Below are 19,670 nucleotides of genomic sequence, written 5' to 3' on the forward strand. Positions count from 1 at the left end.
TTTGCCATTCTCTGTGTGTTTTTTCTGGCCATGAGAGTTAATGTAAGAGTGCACAAGCAAACAGAGGAATGGATTCGTGACGGCACGTTGGCACAGCTAAACTCTCTCGGCAGCTCAACTGTTACGAACCAACACACGGGAAATGTGACAAAATGGATTTTAGATCTGCTTTTAGGGCTAATGTTTACTAACTGCGACCATCCGAGACAAACTTAATACAAGATTTCTCGCTACGGTGACAAAGCGGGTAAATAGCGGCTATGTAATTGATTGCTTTGTCATCGGTTTATGTAAGGTGTGTTGGCGAACGCTGCTCTGCGGTGTGGTGCTGCAGAGCTGTGAATCCTCAGGCTGGGAAAAAAAAGGAAAAACAGCTTTTTTTTTTTTTAACCCTCCCACTCCTCCTCCTGCACTCCTACCACCATTGGCTGTTGACCGCCAGGGTCAACTGAGCCCGAGCCTACATTCTTTCAGCTGCTTTCTCCAGGGACGTCTCTTCCTCCACCTCCTCTTACCTCATCTTTTACTTCTGTACCATCTTACCAAAACAGCCACACATTGTTCTTTTTTCTTTTACATTCCCATTATAATATGTTTTTAGTGGCCATGTAGTTGCACAGTTCCCAGCAACAAGATGATGCCCACTTTGATGCTGAGGCAACTAACTAGCTCCTACTGCGCTACAGTCGTCCTCGACAACTTGTCTCGTTTTCATTTTCTGCCTTTCAGCTTTGCCTCTCCACCTGGCCTAAAAATAAAATCCTCTATCCTTCTCAACCTGTCCCTCAGAGGCCATGTTCCGACAGACAGCTGAAATCCAACATTTTCAAAAATCTAACACCAAACGGACATTGTGTTACAAAAAACAGGAAAAACTAAAATCCAATCATTTCTGACCACATTGAAAACATATACACAGATGGTTTGAAATGCAATTCAAATCCAATATCTGCAAACGCAACACGGCTCAGCCGAACGGATCAGATTTCAAGTGTTTGCTTATTTTTTTTCGCCTTCACTCCCCACAGGGCACATATTTTACATAGCAAGAAGAGTAGAGGAAAAAGTATATGGAGGAGAGTCAAAATGTCAGCCCAGGACCAGCTAACATGGTATACACCACCATGCAGTTAAAACCACCAATTTAAAATGCCTACATTAAAAACAATAAGAATTTGTATTCACTGTGTATTTCTGTGGCCATGATGGATCCTCCAGTAGTAACATCTGCGTTCACTTAGGAACGTCTAAGTTCAGTATGGTGCTTGAGGTCTTGTGGAGGACTTCCTGGTGCACAAGGCTCACACAATGCCCTCAAGCGGTTGAGTACAACAACAAACTGTGTTGCTGAAACCATCTGTACAGAGGAGGACGTCAACAGCCGCTGCGTGGTCGAAAACGTAGCGTTGTGTGCGTTGCTCTACGCAGTGTGTAAAAAGTGTTCAGGCTCTATTTTTCTTTTAAAAAGGTGTCCTGCCACACAAAACTGTTTTTACTTGTATTTTTTTGAAATATGTTAGGTCCATACGTGTTTGTGTTATGTTGTGAATGTGAAAATGAACTGCTCCCTCCTCTGTCAGCTCTAGCCACTGAAAAGAAATAAGCGGAGAAATCAGGCCAATTACAAAAGCTGGTCAGTCTGACATCATGTTGTCTGAGCTCATTACTATTCATGAGCTCGCCCAGTTGCGCTGGGTAAAGGATGCTGATAGCCAGGCTCTCATTGGCTAACTGTCAGCCAATCAGAGTGAAGAAGCTTAGCTCGTTGAATATTAATGAGAACGGACACAAATCAAGCTGAGTCTTCCTGCAGGCTTTCTGTACCACGTTAGAATGGCTTGAAAACAAGGTAACCAAGGCATTTTTTTCATCAAAAATAATGTTACAGAGTCCATGGTAGAACTTCAGACATTACCACAAAGTAATGAAATACGTGTGGCGGGGCACCTTTAACGTATACTTTTGTGTGCTGCAGCTGCTGTCGAGTTTATGTTGTCTTCCATCTCTGTGTTGGTTGCCTTGGTGATGCTTTATTCTACTGTTAAAAGTGGCAGGTTATTGATCTGTAGCCTAATATCGTTGCATCCGCCGCGGTGTCTTTTGAATGCTGAAACAGAAGTGCATTTGTTACAGCAAACAGACGAGTGATGGGTGTCTAAAACCTTTCAAACAATGCAGGTAGTGTAGATTTCCCTTTAGTCAGCATGCACCATTACAATGGCATCTAACAGCATGATGACAGCCAATGATAGAGCGCTGTCTAAACATTGGCCACTTAAATGTGAATTTGAAAAGATTCGATTTCTCGTCTGAGCACAGATACGTTCTCTTTCCCATTCCCCGTTATCTCCGTTCTCAGTCGTGTTTGAGGTTTCAGAGCACATTTTAGTGGGGGTGTGACGAGACACCCGGCTCACGAGACCAGACGAGATTTTAACACTATTTTAAAGACTTCAATGAAGAAATAAGACAGGGAAAATAGTCCTTTATTCAACTGAAAGTCACAAAATTAAAACAGAGCACTGAAAGGTTTTGCCACAAACTCAAAATGACTGGCTTCTCCCCTGTAGAACTAACAGTTACACTGTTACTTAGTCCATATGTACGCTGGAGAGAGTCTCTTCACTCAGAGAACCAAGGTTACAACGTAACTATGCGTTTTCTGGCAGTAGTTGAGACCAGTTGTTTTGTACATTGTACAATGTGAATTTGTCATTGTACAGTAGACCGAGAGAAATACACTCAACAGATGATTTTTGTGAAATCAGATGCTCTTTTCTCTTCTGCATTTTTTTCATTACAGCAGTAAACAAGGAAGTGGGCTACTCTAGTATCGATTTATGACCATTATGGGACAAAGGGAGAACATATGTCTTTGTTCAATATCATTAAAAGTGAAGTTAGGTTTTGCTGTCCGCTTCCTGACTCATTTTAAAAAGGACATAGAAAAAGAGTGGTCTGGGCGAGACAGCGCCACAGTGAACTGCATGCTGCAGACACGTGTGTGGTGGTGGTGGGGGGGGAGAGAGAGAGAGAGAGAGAGAGAGAGAGAGAGAGAGAGAGAGAGAGAGAGAGCGCGGGAGAGCGCGGGAGAGCGCGGGAGAGCGCGGCGGTACTATCTAAAGCTGGGTTTTACAGGCAGCTTTTTTCTTCTGCTATCGCTCTGCAAAAGTAAACTCAGAGCCAACTTTGGAGAACTATGCTAATTCCAAGGTCAAAGTCAGACTCATCCATCATGCTGGCTGCTGCTCTGCACTGGTGTACTGAAATCGCAAGACACTTGTTACCTCAACGAGAAATCTCGTCACGTTTTACTCTACTACTCTTTACTCGTCACGCCTCTATAATTTAGTCTTTACTTCAGCTCCTTCTATGTTCTTCTGTCCATGTCTCATCATTCCCTCTCCGTTTCTCCTAGACCTTCACTTGTCTTGCCTAATCACAGTCTGTAGGAGGATTGTTTTTACAAGTTCTTCTGCTCCGGCACTGTGGCTCAAATGCTGGACGGCCCGAGGGGCTGAACGATGAGAACAGACCCAAAAGCCTCTGGGAAAACACTGAGCTTGCCTACAGCTAGGAGCCGAGGAGAACTGCCACTGCCGGCAATGATATGAATGCATGTACACACACAAACCTATAACAGCTGAATTTACAAGAACACATGATGCATCTGTTTGGAGGAGGAAAAAAAAAAAAACATGAATCACTGTCAAGAGCATGTGGGTAGTTTGTTGGCACAGTGCATACAGGAAGTCTATTAGAGCTGACACAATGGGATATCTATAATAAATCAATTCACCCTGTTACACATCCAAATGATCTCTAAAATGTAAGCACACTGATTTAGGAGACAGAGTTGCCATGGCACCTGCCGTAACGGTCTTTTTTCATTCACACACACATCACAATGTTTTGTCTGCCAAGCTCTCACAGCATGTTTTGTCTGCCAAGCTCTCACAGCATTACGGAGGATTGATCTGCACAGGAATATCTGTTTATCGCACTTAAACACATCAGAGAGTAGAACCTGGAGTCTTTAAAGTGATGCCCAAAGAAAACATTGTTAGAATCAATAGATGCCTCGGAGTTAAAAGCCCTGTCTGATATAGTGCTGGGAGGGGTGACTAATTAGTGGGGTTCAAAGAGTTGGCAAAAACCTAAAAGACACTTGGGATACTCTGCCAACATCTATGAAACAATTTCTGGCGTGAAATAAAAAAACGTGAGAATGGCTTAATGGGAGGACAAAAAAAACTAGAGCCCGACCGACATATCGGCGGGCCGGTATTATCGGCCAATATTAGGCATTGTCCAAACTATCGGTATCGGCATTTAGAATAGCCGATAAATGAATATTTAAAAAATAAAAACGGACGAAACCCCCTTCAACCATGTTCTGAGTGTTGGCGTTGTATAGTTTTCCACCAGAGGGCGCTCTACAACGTCCCTGTTGGCAACACTCTTTGATTTTTTTGTTGTTTGTTATTGTGTTTTTGTTCAAAGGACTTTAAAGTTTCATATCTTAAGTTTGTATTTTTATACATTTTATGTATCAGAACTTTAATATATTTTGATGTTCCTCTGTTCTGACAATAAAACAAGTTTATTTTTAAGCTCCATTATCATATTTTAGTGAGGACTCATAAAGAACTACAAATAACTAATGTTAGGGAAATCTGTTTATGTAATCCAGAAACGCGTAACAAAACATAAACAGATTGGCCGATATATCGGAATATCGGATTTTTAAATCACCAAATATTTGTATCGATTTCGGCCTTAAAAATCCTTTATCGGTCGGGCTCTAAAAAAAAAAACAATCATTGATATTATGATATGACCAAGGTCAAGTCTTGGAGTGCCTACAATTCATTTTATTTCATTTCTAAGCGTTTTATTGGAAGCCTTATTTGATTCAACTTTGGATGTATCATACATTGGTGTGAAGTTACGTGTATGTGGTCACTGTATAATTATAAGAACATGGCTGGTTCATGTGAACCCACTCACCCTGGGTTGCCAGTTTTCGTATTGCTTCTGCAGACTGGCCCCGATGGTCTCCAGGGCTTTCTGTGGACTCATCGACAGAGGATCTGGCAAGAAAATGCAGAGTGTTAACGCACTGTGACCACACAACAGTCACAGAATGGCAAAGCCACGCACGCTCGATCTGGAGCTGAAAAAAAAAAGAAGCGGAATTATATTATTCACCACACGCACATTAACATTGCTGTCAGTAACTAACATTATTTAACTTTCAGGCAAAAGATACTTCCGTGCCATGATTACAGAGGTTAAGTTATAGTTTGGGATTTCGACACTGGAGGTTTTTTTGCTTGTCAAATCAAAAGCAGGGTTTGGAAAAATAGCAGCAGCCCCCCCTCAGGTTGAAATATTGATGAAAAAAAATCAATACAGCATAAAGAAGGGCAGAATATAGATTGAGTGCAGATCAAATTGCGCTCAGCAGGCAGAGAAGAATGTATCGGCAAGTTTGCGGGAGATACTGATATGCTTCACGCTGAAAACTTAACCACCAGCATTATGATAAATGAGGCCTAATAAAATGTATTATCACATCAAAAAGACAACAAAGAGAATGCGTTTGATGAGTCAAATGATAACTGGTTTAATTTCATCATTTAAGGACATCAACTCTGCCTTTAATGCCCTTAATATTCTCAAACACCGTCTCAAAAACCAAGGGGAGGGCCTGCACGATGTCAGTGTCCTAAGCAGCCGCTAAGAAAGTTTCAGAAACTTTAAGAACTGTGCTCCATCTTTAATGTTATTTCTGCACTCTACACAGTCAAGCAGTCTCAGGGGAGCTGAACAATGGTTTTGAGGTTCCCATTCGATGGAGACGTTTCTTTTGTTTTTGTTCCGTGTCATGTTGTGTGGTTCTGTTTGGGGCAGACTGCTTCAGTTGCTTAGTTGACAGATGCCTTGTGAATTGAGCTCCTATGAGAATGACAGAGAAAGCCCCTAAATGCTACAAAGTTAAACTTGTACTGCTTTTGTTAGTGTCAACTTTAATTCGACACTAATCTTGCCCGGCTTACCCCATACTAACCTTTTGAACCCAAGACTTTTTCTGCTCATTTTCATACTAGGCACTCCTTATATTGGTATTTTCAGGTATAAGGTGGCCTACCTACAAACTTGAAGGGGAGTGGTACTATATATGTGCGTCCTTTGCTTGGTTTTCAAAACACAAGATGGCTGTATATAAATGGATAAAGGAGTGCGTTTGTGTTCCAGGGTAAGACTGAGACTGATGTATTGTACAACTTGAGATGTTGACCTGATGATGGAGATTGAGGAAAGGTCAGGAGATCACCAAAGTGTTTCAAATGAATCCTGAGGTGGACAGAAATGTTCATACCACGTTTCGTGGCAATCCAATACTACTACAATGGTTTCACTAAAAAACAACTTGAAGGGTAATTTCAGTTTTTTTTTTCAACCTGTGTTCATGTTCCTATGTTTCTGTGTCTAAGTGACTGATGGGAACAACAATCTTTGACACTGGTCCAGTATTTAGCAAGATATGCAGTCGGCAGCGGAGAAACAACTACAATGTAAGTTAACAGGGCAAATGTCCAGCTGGTATTTACCTTCACAAAAGTGCTCGTTTTGCCACTGACAGGCTCAGATTAATATTCTAAGTGTCTGACAACATTATGGAAAGGATTTCTAAGGAGGTCGACCTTTCTGTTAAAGAGTAAGATCCTTTTTTTAAACAAAAACATCTGTGAAATTGCGTTCGCTAAAGCCACCAGACTCCATGTAAATAAACTGTAATTTTGACATCGTAAAATACACTTCATTCAAAGTCAACAGAAACTAAATAAAATTAAAAATAAAAAGCCGTTTTGGTTCGTCTTTCCACTTTTCCAACAATCACAACTCTAGTTTTGGTTGAAATAAACACATAGTTTACCGATTTACATGTGAAAATATGTTGGCTCTATACACGCTAAAAGTATTGCTTTTGTAGATGGAGTCTGGTGGGTTTAGCGCTAGCGACCACAGAGTTGTTTCTGGTTAAACAGAAATGTCTTACAGATGTTTTAAGGCATATCTCTGTAGGGATCCTTTCCATGATGTTGTCAGACACTTAGAATAATAATCTGAGTCTTTCAGTGGCAAAAATAGCCCTTTCAGTGGACCAAACCGACGATGCGCATTTGCCCCATAGGGTTACATTGCAGCCCGGTCTGTGGCTGCCGGTTACAGCGTTCACGCTTAATACTGGACCAATTTCAAAGATTGGTTGTTTCTATCAGTGACTTACACGCCAAAAACATAGGAAAATAGGGTCCAGGTTGAAAAACAAAACGAAATTACCCTTTAATGGTGGTGCTAGAGGAAAAGTCAGGCTCAGTAGGCTTCATTCTCCATGAATGTCTGAACAATATTCCACGCTAGGGATGCACGATTAATCGTTATAAAATCGCGATCTCGATTCACCCTGTTCACGATTTCATTTTTAAATAACTTCAATTTTGTTTGTTTTTTATTTAAAAGAAGAAATTTCATTATGACTTCAATTCTCATTTAATTTTATGAGCCGACTGCATCACAAACGCTTCTACTTTCTTCTGTGAGTTTTAAACATAGACCGTATAAAAAAGGTTTTAAAGTGCTCCGAGCGCTGCAGTGCTCTCCCTTCTCTTCGTTGAGGCCTCTATGTTTACAGGCTTGTGGTGATGCGCAATGTGCTATAGGTGCCAAAACAATTCTATGTTTGGTACTGCCAATTTCTTTTGTTTTGTCATAGTTCATATGTGCAATAAACATTACACTTTGTGAGAAAAAAAATCGTGGCAGAGAATCGTGATATCAATTCATATCATCATCATTCATATTTTTCCCCGAATCGTGCAGGCCTATTCCACGCCGTGTAGTTTATTTGTGATAAACATGTTCTGAGTTTTGGAAATACAGTTCCCATAATGCTTTGGATGATACAGACAGGAAGTATGTTATTGCCTAGGAGTCATTGATTTACATGGGGGCTACACATTGAGCCTCCTTTTGCCTAAATTTGTTAACAGTCTGGCAAATTTGCATCATGGGAAGTCATGCAGATCGCTGGTTGCACTGTAAACATGGATGAACACAACACAATCACTGTATTACAATTGATGCAGAAGAATCTGTCAAAATGTGATGATTATTAGACAAGTAGGAAGGAATATCTTATTTAAATGATTCCTGTGATAGACATCATAGATACCACAATCACTATGAGGATGATATCTGTATGTTCAGAAAAATGGGTGCTGTTTTTAACCCCAATTGTGTAAAGTGAGTTTGTGCATTTGCCATATTAACGATTTGCATCTGTCACGCAATATAACACTCAGCAGCAGCACAGTTCATAATACTAATCATATTTAAGAAGAACCCATTTTATAATTTCTCACATTTTTTGTTGCGTTTGAGTGCTTGTCCATTTTGCATTTGTGTGTGTGTGTGTGTGTGTGTGTGTGTGTGTGTGTGTGTGTGTGTGTGTGTGTTCACCTATCCAGCACTCCAGTCGGGCGCAGGGGGAGGTCTTGACCACATCAGGAGGGTCCACTCCCACGTTGAGACACAACACCAGGGCTACACTCACGGTCTTCATCTGGGGGAGAAGAAAGAACACAGGATTAACCTCACATCACTCCTCAATGCTCATATCAAAACAGACTAGTGGTTTAATACTTTTCAAAACCACATTAAATCTTCAACCATGCACACATGCCTGTATTCAGTAAACCACATTCTGCTGCTGCGGGGCAGTGGAGCGCTGAAGCTCGCCAGAGGACAGTCTACAATTAAAAAGGAGTTATTCTCTTTCCTTCCACATATTCCCAATCTGGTCCAGGGATTCCATCATGTCTAACACTGAGGACAGTGTCACTCCATCAAGGAACCTACGCTGCAGTCTAAAAGGTTGGTCACTGTGCAGGACAGGTTGTAGAGCTGGGCCATACGGAGAAAATCAAATATCACCATATTTTTGACCAAATACATCGATGTCGATATTGCGGCGATATTGTAGCGTTGACTATTGGTGCTTTCACAAAATATTTACACAATGAGATTTTTGATAAATAATCATCAGTAATGTGGATATAATGACCAAGTGGGTAAAGGCAAATAATAGAACAGCTAGAACAGTCTGGTAAGTTCAGAAAATGACATCACTTTACTGTAATGCAGCCTTTAAAACCAGGAAAACACAACACTTATCACATTACGATATTGAAAATTTAAGACGATATCTAGACTCATATATCGATATATTGCCCACACCAAACAGGTTGAAAGGCATTAATCTGTGTATTGTATGAATTTAAGGCAAAAAAAGGTGTAGATCACACCAAAGGCCTGTCTAAAGATAACTAAATAGGAAGGTAGAATCATAACAGAATGAAACCAGACAAGGTAACGACCCATGACAGAAGACCATTGGGGCAGGAAGTGAGTGGAAAGAAAAACAGGCCATCTAAAACTGAACAACCATTTATCCAAGGGACACGCACGCACTCACTAACCGGGCAGGAATTTCACAGCGGCTATAATGGCCATGGCCGTATTGCCTCCTCCGTGTGGCCTTATGCCCCTCAAAAGAAATAGTTGTAACAGTGAGGTTCTCCAACGGTGCCAGAGTGCTTTCGTTAAGCATGGCTGTGGCTATGTATAGCGTCCATCACGTTTCTTCAAACAGTCACCACAGCAAAATCTTCATTATTATTATTATTATTATTATTATTATTATTATTATTTTTATTATTATTATTATTAAACATCGGAAGGATGATCAATGATTCATTCATTGCGCTGATGCTGAATCTGACTTTACAAAGGGGTTCCCAATTCAGGATCAAATAAACCATGGATTACTGGCCCATAACTTTCTTATCTCTGCCACTGATACCGAACACCAACTCGGCACTGCTTGACCCCGAGCTGAACACTCACTTTCATCGTGTCACTTTGTGAATCAAAGCCTGATAGGGTTTTCTCTGGGACAAATGGCATTTGAATTCCACGAGGCCGTGTATGTCCTCTTGGTTCCAATTAGCCGTAGGTCATGCAGGGTTCCCCTAAGGCACCAATTCTTGCTTGCAGCTCCTTGGTTACAGTTTTGCTGATCTCAGGTCAAATATTAAATTTTTTTTTTTTTAAAAAGGCTCCAAACATCAATTTGAATCACTGTAAGAGTAATACCATATTATTTTGAGGAGTTTCTGTTAAGAAAAGCTAAACAAAGAGATTATCGAATAGCGTTATGTCCACATGTTACAAATATATATATGAACGTGCATACAAATTTTGTCGCCATTATAAAATGTTACTCACCAAAGCCTCTTCATAAACAGTTAAAATTAAACAATAATACAAATGTTCTGAATTAAGAACACAGTACAACTTTTAAGATGATTATTTTGAGCCCCAAGTGGAACATGGATCTTTAAAAAGAAAAAAGAAATAAAAGGTACCCACTTTATAACTACATGTGTGCTGAAAGATTCAGATTAATAATAATAATTAATAAGAACATCACTAAAAGTCAGCAGCCATGGCGACTCTGAGAAACTGTACTTTGCACAGCGATGCTTTGACTTAAATGCTAACGTCAGCATGCTAGCATCGGGGCTAGTACATACAGTGGACACAGATATTTCACAGGAAAAGTGAAACCTTTGTCCTCTTGACGGCGTTAGAGGTAAAGTCAGGGGATCACCGAAGCTGCTAGAAATCATCCCTATATATATATATATATATATATATATATATATATATATATATATATATACATACATACACACACACACACAACACTGCCATGTAGGTCAATGCAGATCACCAAGTGACCTTTCACAGGTAGTATTAGATACTGTCCCTTTGTGTAATGTGGAGCTATAAAGCACATGTGTGTGTGTGTGTGTGTGTGTGTGTGTGTGTGTGTGTGTGTGTGTGTGTGTGTGCATAGTGGGTTATGTTACCAGCCCATGGCTGAGCAAGGTTAGGAGCGCTGTTGTTGTAAAGGGTAATCAAGGTGCCCTCTGCTTTCCCACCAACACAGTAAAAGGTCAGTGTGCTACTGGGACTCAGCAGGACATGCATCCGCACACACACAAGGGCACACTCGCTTCATTCATTTTCACCTGACCGCCTCACCTCTCGCCATTTACCCACCTGCAGGGTAATGCCATGAACAAATTCTAATGAATGGGAACTGCACAAGTTTAATGCTTGGGTACACAACTATATCCACACACTACCCCGGTTACTGTGGAAATTAAATGAAGGTGACAGTTCCTTCACAGAACTTACACTGCTTACAGTAGCGTGATATTCCCGAACAACACTCTACAGCGGCTCTGTGAGGCTGTACTTAGGCACAGCATTGCTTTGAGCTAATTGCTAATGTCCGCATGCTAACATGTGAGAATTAGCACTGAACATGGAGTGCAGTACAGTATTGACCAAATAGAAAGATTTGAGCTGATGATGGCGCTGGATGAAAAGTCAGCGGATCACCAAAGTTATTGCAATCTATCCGGAGGGGGACATGAATGTCCATCCAATATATGACGAGATTAATTTTTAAATTATAAAAAATTATTGAGCTATTGTTAATGTGCTTTAACAAAGGTCTGAGAATCCATACTTAGAAAGCCAAGAAGAAAACATCAAAGCTTGTTTATGTTTAGCCAAAAATAGTCCACGAGGCCAGTGAGCTTCCCAAAGAAGCCATTTAATGTAGCGTTGAAATACAGAAACCATTAAGGGCCAACTCAAGACATACACCAGCAAAGCAAGTAATCTGCTAGCCTGGTCCTACCAGACTCTCGTACATTTCATTTGTACAGAGAGTCTGGCCACTCTCCATTGACAAGTGTTAACTTCCTTGAAGGCGGGTACTCTGTTGAAGTTTAAAACTATTGGATCTGCCATAACCAATCGCTAACGTTTGGTCGTGACGTCGGCTTAGCATCGCTAGCGTTCGCCTCAGCCAACTCCTTCACCACTATCGGAGCGAGCTGGAAAATCAAACTTTTCCTGAACCCCGTGGGGAGGAGGGCTACAACATCATGGCCACCAACAAAACTCAGCAAAGATTGTTCTTGCTCGGGCTTTAACTTCTGAATATTCGGCAGTGTTGCCGCAACGGACCGACTGGCTTCGCTCGCATTTTCTCCGCCGCCATTATGGAACTACAACTCTAGCGCACAGCCTCAACGTCAACGTTCTCAGCCACTCCCTCTGTTTGCTGATTGGACCACCAAAAATTTGGCTGGAGAAAACCCAAGACTATACCGCAAACCCAGACGTAGTGTTGAAGGGAAATAAAAATTGTACGTAGGAGGGCGGAGCCAGGCTAGTAATCTGCACCAATGAGCAATATAAAAATGTCATATGGCCAATATGGCCATATAAGTCACTTAAACTTCACATCAAGGCAAAGCCAGAGGATGCCTCAGATACACATTTGTCTGTTGCCAACTTGTGGATCTGTATTGGTATATATTTTTTTAAATCCAATAATGGCTCAAGAGTGGTTTCATGAACACTTGAAAAAGGTTAAACGCCAAAAATGGCCTCCCCAGTCACCACATCTAAAACTCAGTGAGGTGTCCTGGGACCTACTGTATGGATTTTCACTTCCTGCATCCTTCAAAGAACTGGAGGCTTTCCTTCAAGAATGTTCTAATCTCCCGAGACACAGTTTAGATCTTCAGTGACAGAAGATCCAATGAAGACTCAAGCTGTTTAAAAGGCAAACCACTTGATAGTAGATTTGTTTTCTATTATCTTGTCCTAACCGCCACATTTCTCCATCTCACTTGTCAAAGAAAGGTGTGAGGTAGTCAGATCCACTGACTTTTTGCAAGGAATTTATTCCATGTTAGCTCAAAGCAGAAGTGTGATCTCCTTACACAATACACAAGTGTATGTCATTTGAATAAATAGACACTGTGAATGTAAGTGTGCCTGTTCTCTATAAGCTCTGCAGGGGCTGCAAAATATCTACACCAATATCCTGGGAAAATACATCTTTTATATAAAAAAATAAATACTACAAAGACACAGACTCAAGTGGGAAGAACCAGTGCACGGTTGCCCTTTAAAATACAACAGCTGAAATGACAGCTCACTTCAGAGAAGCGTTCATGCAAAGACCAGAGAAAGAGAGATGTTACTGTTAGGCAGGTAAATGTAAAAAAAAAAAACTGTTGATTCTCTAGAGGACATTGTAAGACATCATTTCATTTCAAATTTCATATTTTAAAGTCAAAATGTATTTCACAAAATACATATTAGGGCTGGGATGATATGCTTTTGTCCCAATTTGATTTCTTTGCGATACATGGGTGCTGATTCTATATGTATTGCAATTTTCATTTATTGCGATTCGATAGTATTGGGTAGTGGGATTTTCTTTTCCTTCTATACAAAACCAAAGATGAATAATACATTTCTAGAGATCAATATATCATGAGACATTTCTTCATTGTTTTCCCAAGATGAACGCACATCACTTGTCCGTCAGTCAGTCTGACATATTTTTCATTTGTAAAGAAGAACGTAACATGGATTTTTCTGCTGTCCGTCTGTTTTGCTGGAAACGGAAATGATGTAGTCGCCGTCGGTGGTGACGTAGTAACAGAAAATATTTAGGTGAATAACATACATATACAAGTTCTGTAATGGCTTAGGATGTGACCACGCAGGGCTTTAAACACAAACGGAAGAATCTTATAAGGAATTTGATTCGGAAAGGGGAGCCAATGAAAACATACTACTGCAGGCATAATATGTTTTTTACATTTGCATAGGAGTCTGACCGCAGCATTCTGTGCCAGTTGTAATAGAGGCCTGGTTGATACCAAAATATAGGGAGTTGCAAGAATCGAGTTTTGAGGATGTTAGAGCGTGGGTGCCTTTTTCTAAATCTTTAGGGGATAAGGAAGTCCTGATCTTGGATTTAATTCTGAGATGTAAGAAGCTAGAATTGACAACCTTTTAAATTTCAGAGTTTTGTCAAATATTACTCCAAGGTGTTTTACATAAGGTCAGATGTGATTGGATAACTGGTTGAGGGAGTGGGCAGTGTTGCTGGAGTGGGGGGGGGGGAGAGACTACACTTACGGCACCACAGTAGTATAATTTTGATGTTGAGCATGATAACTATGAAGTGGCTCAAGATGGGGCGGCCTATAGCTCATCCAGTAAGGCCGGTTACACACCGGATGCGTGGCGTGAGCGTGTCGTGTGCATTTATATTTCGGCTCCTATGTCAACAGGTTAGAGCTTACACACTGCCTCCGTGACACGCACGTCTCAAAACGCTTGCACGCTAGAAATAGAACCGACGCCTATTTTTCACGCGACACGCAAGCGTGTTGGAAGGCAAAATAGAATAGGAAAAGATGTTTATATGTCATTTTGACACTAATACATATTAATAAATGACATGTTGAGGTTTGAAAGTATCTAGGTTTTGATATAAATGCAGATATAAATGTAATAAAAATAAATAAATTTAAAAAAATAGATTTTCTAATATTGCACCAGTCAATATTCTGTAGCCTATTTTGCCGTCAATACTGCCAACGTTGTCTTTGGTGTAATCAAATCGGTATATATTTATGTTTATCATGGTATTTCATTGTATCAATGGGAAACATACATGTGTACAGAAAAGGCTAGCAGCAGCGCTGCGTCAGACACGTTTCTGGTGTGTAAAGACATAGAAAAATCCACGCAGCTGACACGCCACGCTCACGCGACGCAGCCAGTGTGTATCCGGCCTAAGAGCGTGCGGCCGTGCGCCCCATCTAGGCTGAGTCCTCTGCAGCGGCCCGGGTTCGAGTCCAACCTGCGGCCCTTTGCTGCGTGTCATCCCCCATCTCTCTCCCACCTTTCCTGTCTATCCAATGTCACTTTCAAATAAAAAGGGAAAAGCCCCAAAAAATAATCTTAAAAAAAAAAAGAAAAGTGGCTCAAGATGGCGGGACAATTAACATCCTAACATTAACAGCCCTGATGAGATTTGTTTCTGTGCAGCATCAAACGCAAGCAATTTATAATTCGTTTGATATTTATTTGCATGATAATAACACAGATGAATGAGAGAGAATGGCCCAGCGCATCACCGCGGTGCAACGTGGCATTTGAATGTGACGGTCCACATTATTCGTCATTGATTTATCTGCTTGTCTATTCCACAAATTACCTCACGCACACTGAAAAACACAAAAACAAGTAGTTCATTTATCAACCAAGTTTGGAAAATGCTGGTAAATCTGTTGGGCAGGAAATAACAATGGGCATGGCTTACAGCAATGAATTAGTTCCTACTCTGGGGGAAAACTGTCAGACCTTAGACCTTGTTCATATGGCTGTGTGTTGTTCCCATTACGGTCAAATACACATTAATGAAAGCAGGCAGCACTGAACCAATGTAAACCAAATAATCTCAAGGTCCACTTACCGGCTTTTTCTGGAGCTTTTAACCGGTCTTAATCAGCTGTTGGCATTTCATTTTCATGTGATCCAAGCATGACTGCCACGACAAATGAGCTGTCAAAACCTATCCATCGATGAAGACCATGAGATGCAATTGAAAGCTCCGGAATAAAGCTAGTAAGTGGGCCTTTAGTAAAAAAATAAATAAAAAAAAACTTCGATTTTTAAACTGCCATTTCCAAGATCAAGAATGAACTTTATCGCTCAAATTTTCAAAATCAATTAGTGTGCAGCAGATACACATACTAGTGTTATCATTTCAACACACAGTTAAGATGTTCTATATTCATCTTAGAGATGGTCCGATACCATTTTTTGCTTCCCGATACCGATTCTGATACCTGAACTTGCGTATCGGCCAATACCGAGTACTGATCTGATACCAGTGTCAGTGTCATATATTTGATTATGTTTTAACAACTGTATACTACTTATACCATCTTTGTTGTCGGTCTGGCTCAGGTTAAACTCTTTGTGAAACATGAACAAACACAAACAATGAATGCCACAGAACATTCTTTTATTATCCAGTTTGACAGTCAGTTATAACGGAAAAAGAACATAAACTACTTTAACGTAGATTTTCTTTAGGGCTTTATTACGTGGTATCGGATCAGTGCATAAACTCCAGTACTTCCCGATACTGATACCAGCGTTTTAGGCGGTATCGGAGCAGATACCGATACTGGTATCGGTACATCTCTAATGAAATTAACTGAACTAAGTCTGCTTGCGAGAGCGTTAATTGCAGCTCTACCATTTTATTTAAGTGATCTGAAAGGAAATTAAGGAAAGAAAAAGGAAACTGATTAGTGGATTGACAAAAGAATGAATTGAGAACGATCGCTTAGTCTAATCATTTAGGAATTTGTCAAGCAAAAATTTTAAACACGCTCTGGCTTTGTTTTGTTAACTGAATACTTTGATACTTGAAGATGTTTGACTATTTTTGACAACTTAGGAAAAATTTAAAAAAAAGAATTGATCTATTAATCAACAGTGAAGTAATTAATTGCCGCCCTAGAAAAATCCCCACAGACACATCAGGACTGTAATCAAAAGACAGGGATAAGACGAGAGTAGAAGTGAGGGTTCCCACAGCCAACAAAACGCATTTTGGCCGATAACAAGCGTCTCTTTATCAAATAGGCGGCCCCAGCCTGTTAATTGGACTGTTAGGCTTTCCTCTCAGATTAACCCTAACAAAATTAGATTTTACAACAGATATGCTGGGCCGAATGGATTTCCAATATTCAATGAATCCATGTGAGGAGAAAGAAGAAGGCAGAGGAGGAGAGAAAAGAGAGTAAATGACTATGTACTTTAACAACACTTGATGGAAAAGTCATGGAACTGAAGAGATGATGAGACAGACGGGGGACAGGGAGGGAGACGTGTGCATGTGAGCGTGTGTGTGTGTGTGTGTGTGTGTGTGTGTGTGTGTGTGTGTGTGCATGCCTTCCAGTTTGGGTCTGTGCATATACAGTAGTTGGTCGCCATCCTCCTCTCATTAATAACTGCACGGGACTCCAGGGGACTTTCCAGCCTTTTCCCTCTGCACACTTTTAAGAATCCCAATAAATCCCCCTAGCATCGCTCACTGCGCGGATCAATGGCCACTGATTATTCCATTTGTTAAATGAAGGTTATTAAAATGGTGGAAAGCATCGATCTGTTCAGGGCGAGCCATAGTTAGCAGCAACAGGTCAGATACTGAAAAAAATCAAATATCATGATATTCTTTTTTTAAAATGATTATTATTATTTGCTTATAGTGCAATATTAAAGTGCATCCATAAACTCCAATTGGTCCAAAACTCAGCTGCCCGTATTATCACCAGAACCACTGACTCCCTGTCTAATACCACATTGACTTTAAGATTCTTCTCCTCACCTTCAAAGCCCTCCATAATCTTGCTCCTCCATACCTCTCTGAACTCCTTCAGCCTTACACTCCATCCCGAACTCTCCGATCCTCCTCTTCCTCACTGCTTTCCACTCCTTCTGCCCGCCTGTCCACAATGGGGTTCAGAGCCTTCAGCCAGTCTGCCCCTCACCTTTGGAACTCCCTCCCTTTATCCATCCGTACCATAGAGTCTCTACCCACCTTTAAAATCGCCATCAAAACCCACCGTTTCCGATAGGCCTCCCCCCCCCCATAACTCCACTCGCCATCGAATTCATGTTTAAATTTTCTATCTCAATCTTTTAAATGTGTTTGTTTTACTTATATTTGCCTTTTTAACTGTATTTTTGCTTGTTTTAACTGTAAGGTGTCCTTAAGTGCTATGAAAGGCGCCCATACATAAAATGCATTATTATTATTCTTAACATGAAAACACATGTACATGACAGAGGTGTAAACTAGACTAAACCAAACAGACAAACAAAACAGCACACAAAAGATCAAAGATGGGGGCATAATGTTTAGCTTAGGCTTATTGTAATACTGCTGGGTGGGTGGGTGGGTGTGTGTGTGTGTGTGTGTGTGTGTGTGTGTGTGTGTGTGTGTGTGTAGGGCTGGTTTTCTTGGGTCAGGGGCATTGGAAAGAGAACAAAGAAAGAAAAGGAGCTACGATCACGATATTCCTGACCAAATACCGTGATTGCCGGGTTCACTAAATATTTACACGATGAGATTTTTGACAAATAATCATCAGTAATGTGGATATAATGGTGGTTAAAGGCAAATAATAGAACAGCTAGAACAGTCTGCTAAGTTCAGAAAATGACATGCCGGTACTGTACTGCAGCCTTTAAAACCAGGAAAAGACAACACTTATGCTATATTACGATGTCCAAAATCTAAGACGATATCTAGTCTCATATCTTAATATATATATATATATATATATATATATATATATATATATATATATATATATATATATATATATATATATATATATATATATATATATATATATATATATAGCCCAGCCAAATCGGAAAGCCCAGAAAAGACTACTCCTGAAATACAAAGAATGTTTGTTGGATTTCTTAAAAGCATATTTTTTGCCACACAGGATATATGCAAGTCCATGAGTCAGCAGGAGGAGTTTTATTAGGAGGTCGGTATGCTTGAAACAAATGGCCACAAAGTTGGCCATCATATCCTCCTCATGGCTGCATCACACTTCCTCCCCAATCTTTCTCGAAGTATTTCTGTGTCACTTGTGTGTGTCTTTGTAATAAACACAATGAATGGTACAAATGACGATATTTTCAGAAAGTCCCTCCCAAAATCATTCAAAGTAAGAAGTAGTTGTGTGAAGAATGAAAGAAAGAGAGTTTGAGAGAGAAGTTCAAATCCTGCCTACTGTTCTCACTTCTGGCGTTTGGTACGCACACTTGACCAATCGCTATGTGAAGATTGTTGCATTGTCCATTTAACACGACAAAATTGTCAGGCAAAGACTCCCATGCATGTTTGCAGATGTAAGGGGAAAGAAAGAAGAGCCTGCATACTGCTGTCAAGTTTCCACGAGAAAACACTAAAGGATGCGCGTGACTCACTGAAAATGTTAGCGTTCAAGTAGGCACTAAAGCTATAGACACGGGGCGGCCTCTAGCTCACCCAGTAAGAGTGTTCGCCCCATGTTAGCTGAGTCCTGCAGCGGCGCAGGATTCGAATCCGACCTGCTGCCCTTCGCTGCGTGTCATCCCCCATCTCTCTCTCCCCCTTTCTGGTCTATCCACTGTCAATAAATGGAAAAGCCCCAACAAAAAAAAAGCTATAGACATACTGTATATGTACTTTTTGCTGTCTGTCTGCACAAGCATATTAACATTTATTTATACAAGGAGGGACAACTACTTTTCAGGCAGCACCCTACTCCTTTCCCACATTTAACTACATAAAGACATCTCCAAAACCCTTTGCGAATTAGCAAAACGTCTACTGTAACTGCCCTGTCAAAGATGTTTAAGATGCTCTGAAACATCTTCCCTGTGCTCGAGGCAACTTTGCACTTTTCTCATCAAATCTAAAAACAACGTGGGAGGAAATGAATGATGGATTAACAGTAACGTATGTGCCAGTTCAGAATTGTATTTAAAAAAGCAAAAAATAAATAAAAAAATTGTTCAAAAACATTTGAAAACGATGTACACAGTCCATACAGAAAGCATATAAC

General features: G+C 40.5%; 1 protein-coding gene across 4 annotated transcripts in view; it reads right to left on the reverse strand.

Annotated features, from left to right (window-relative positions):
* Window positions 1–19,670, reverse strand: part of rptor (regulatory associated protein of MTOR, complex 1) — a 231,411-nt gene that overhangs the window by 194,280 nt on the left and 17,461 nt on the right. For all 4 annotated transcript variants that reach the window (XM_078265674.1, XM_078265658.1, XM_078265666.1 and 1 more), the window contains exons 3-4: window positions 8,530–8,632; window positions 5,011–5,093 (exon numbers count right to left, since the gene is read on the reverse strand). In XM_078265674.1, the coding sequence (XP_078121800.1) occupies window positions 5,011–5,093; window positions 8,530–8,632 (186 nt within the window). The remainder of the gene's footprint in view (window positions 1–5,010; window positions 5,094–8,529; window positions 8,633–19,670) is intronic.

This window comes from Sander vitreus, chromosome 2, assembly GCF_031162955.1.
Source record: "Sander vitreus isolate 19-12246 chromosome 2, sanVit1, whole genome shotgun sequence".
Taxonomy (NCBI): domain Eukaryota; kingdom Metazoa; phylum Chordata; class Actinopteri; order Perciformes; family Percidae; genus Sander; species Sander vitreus.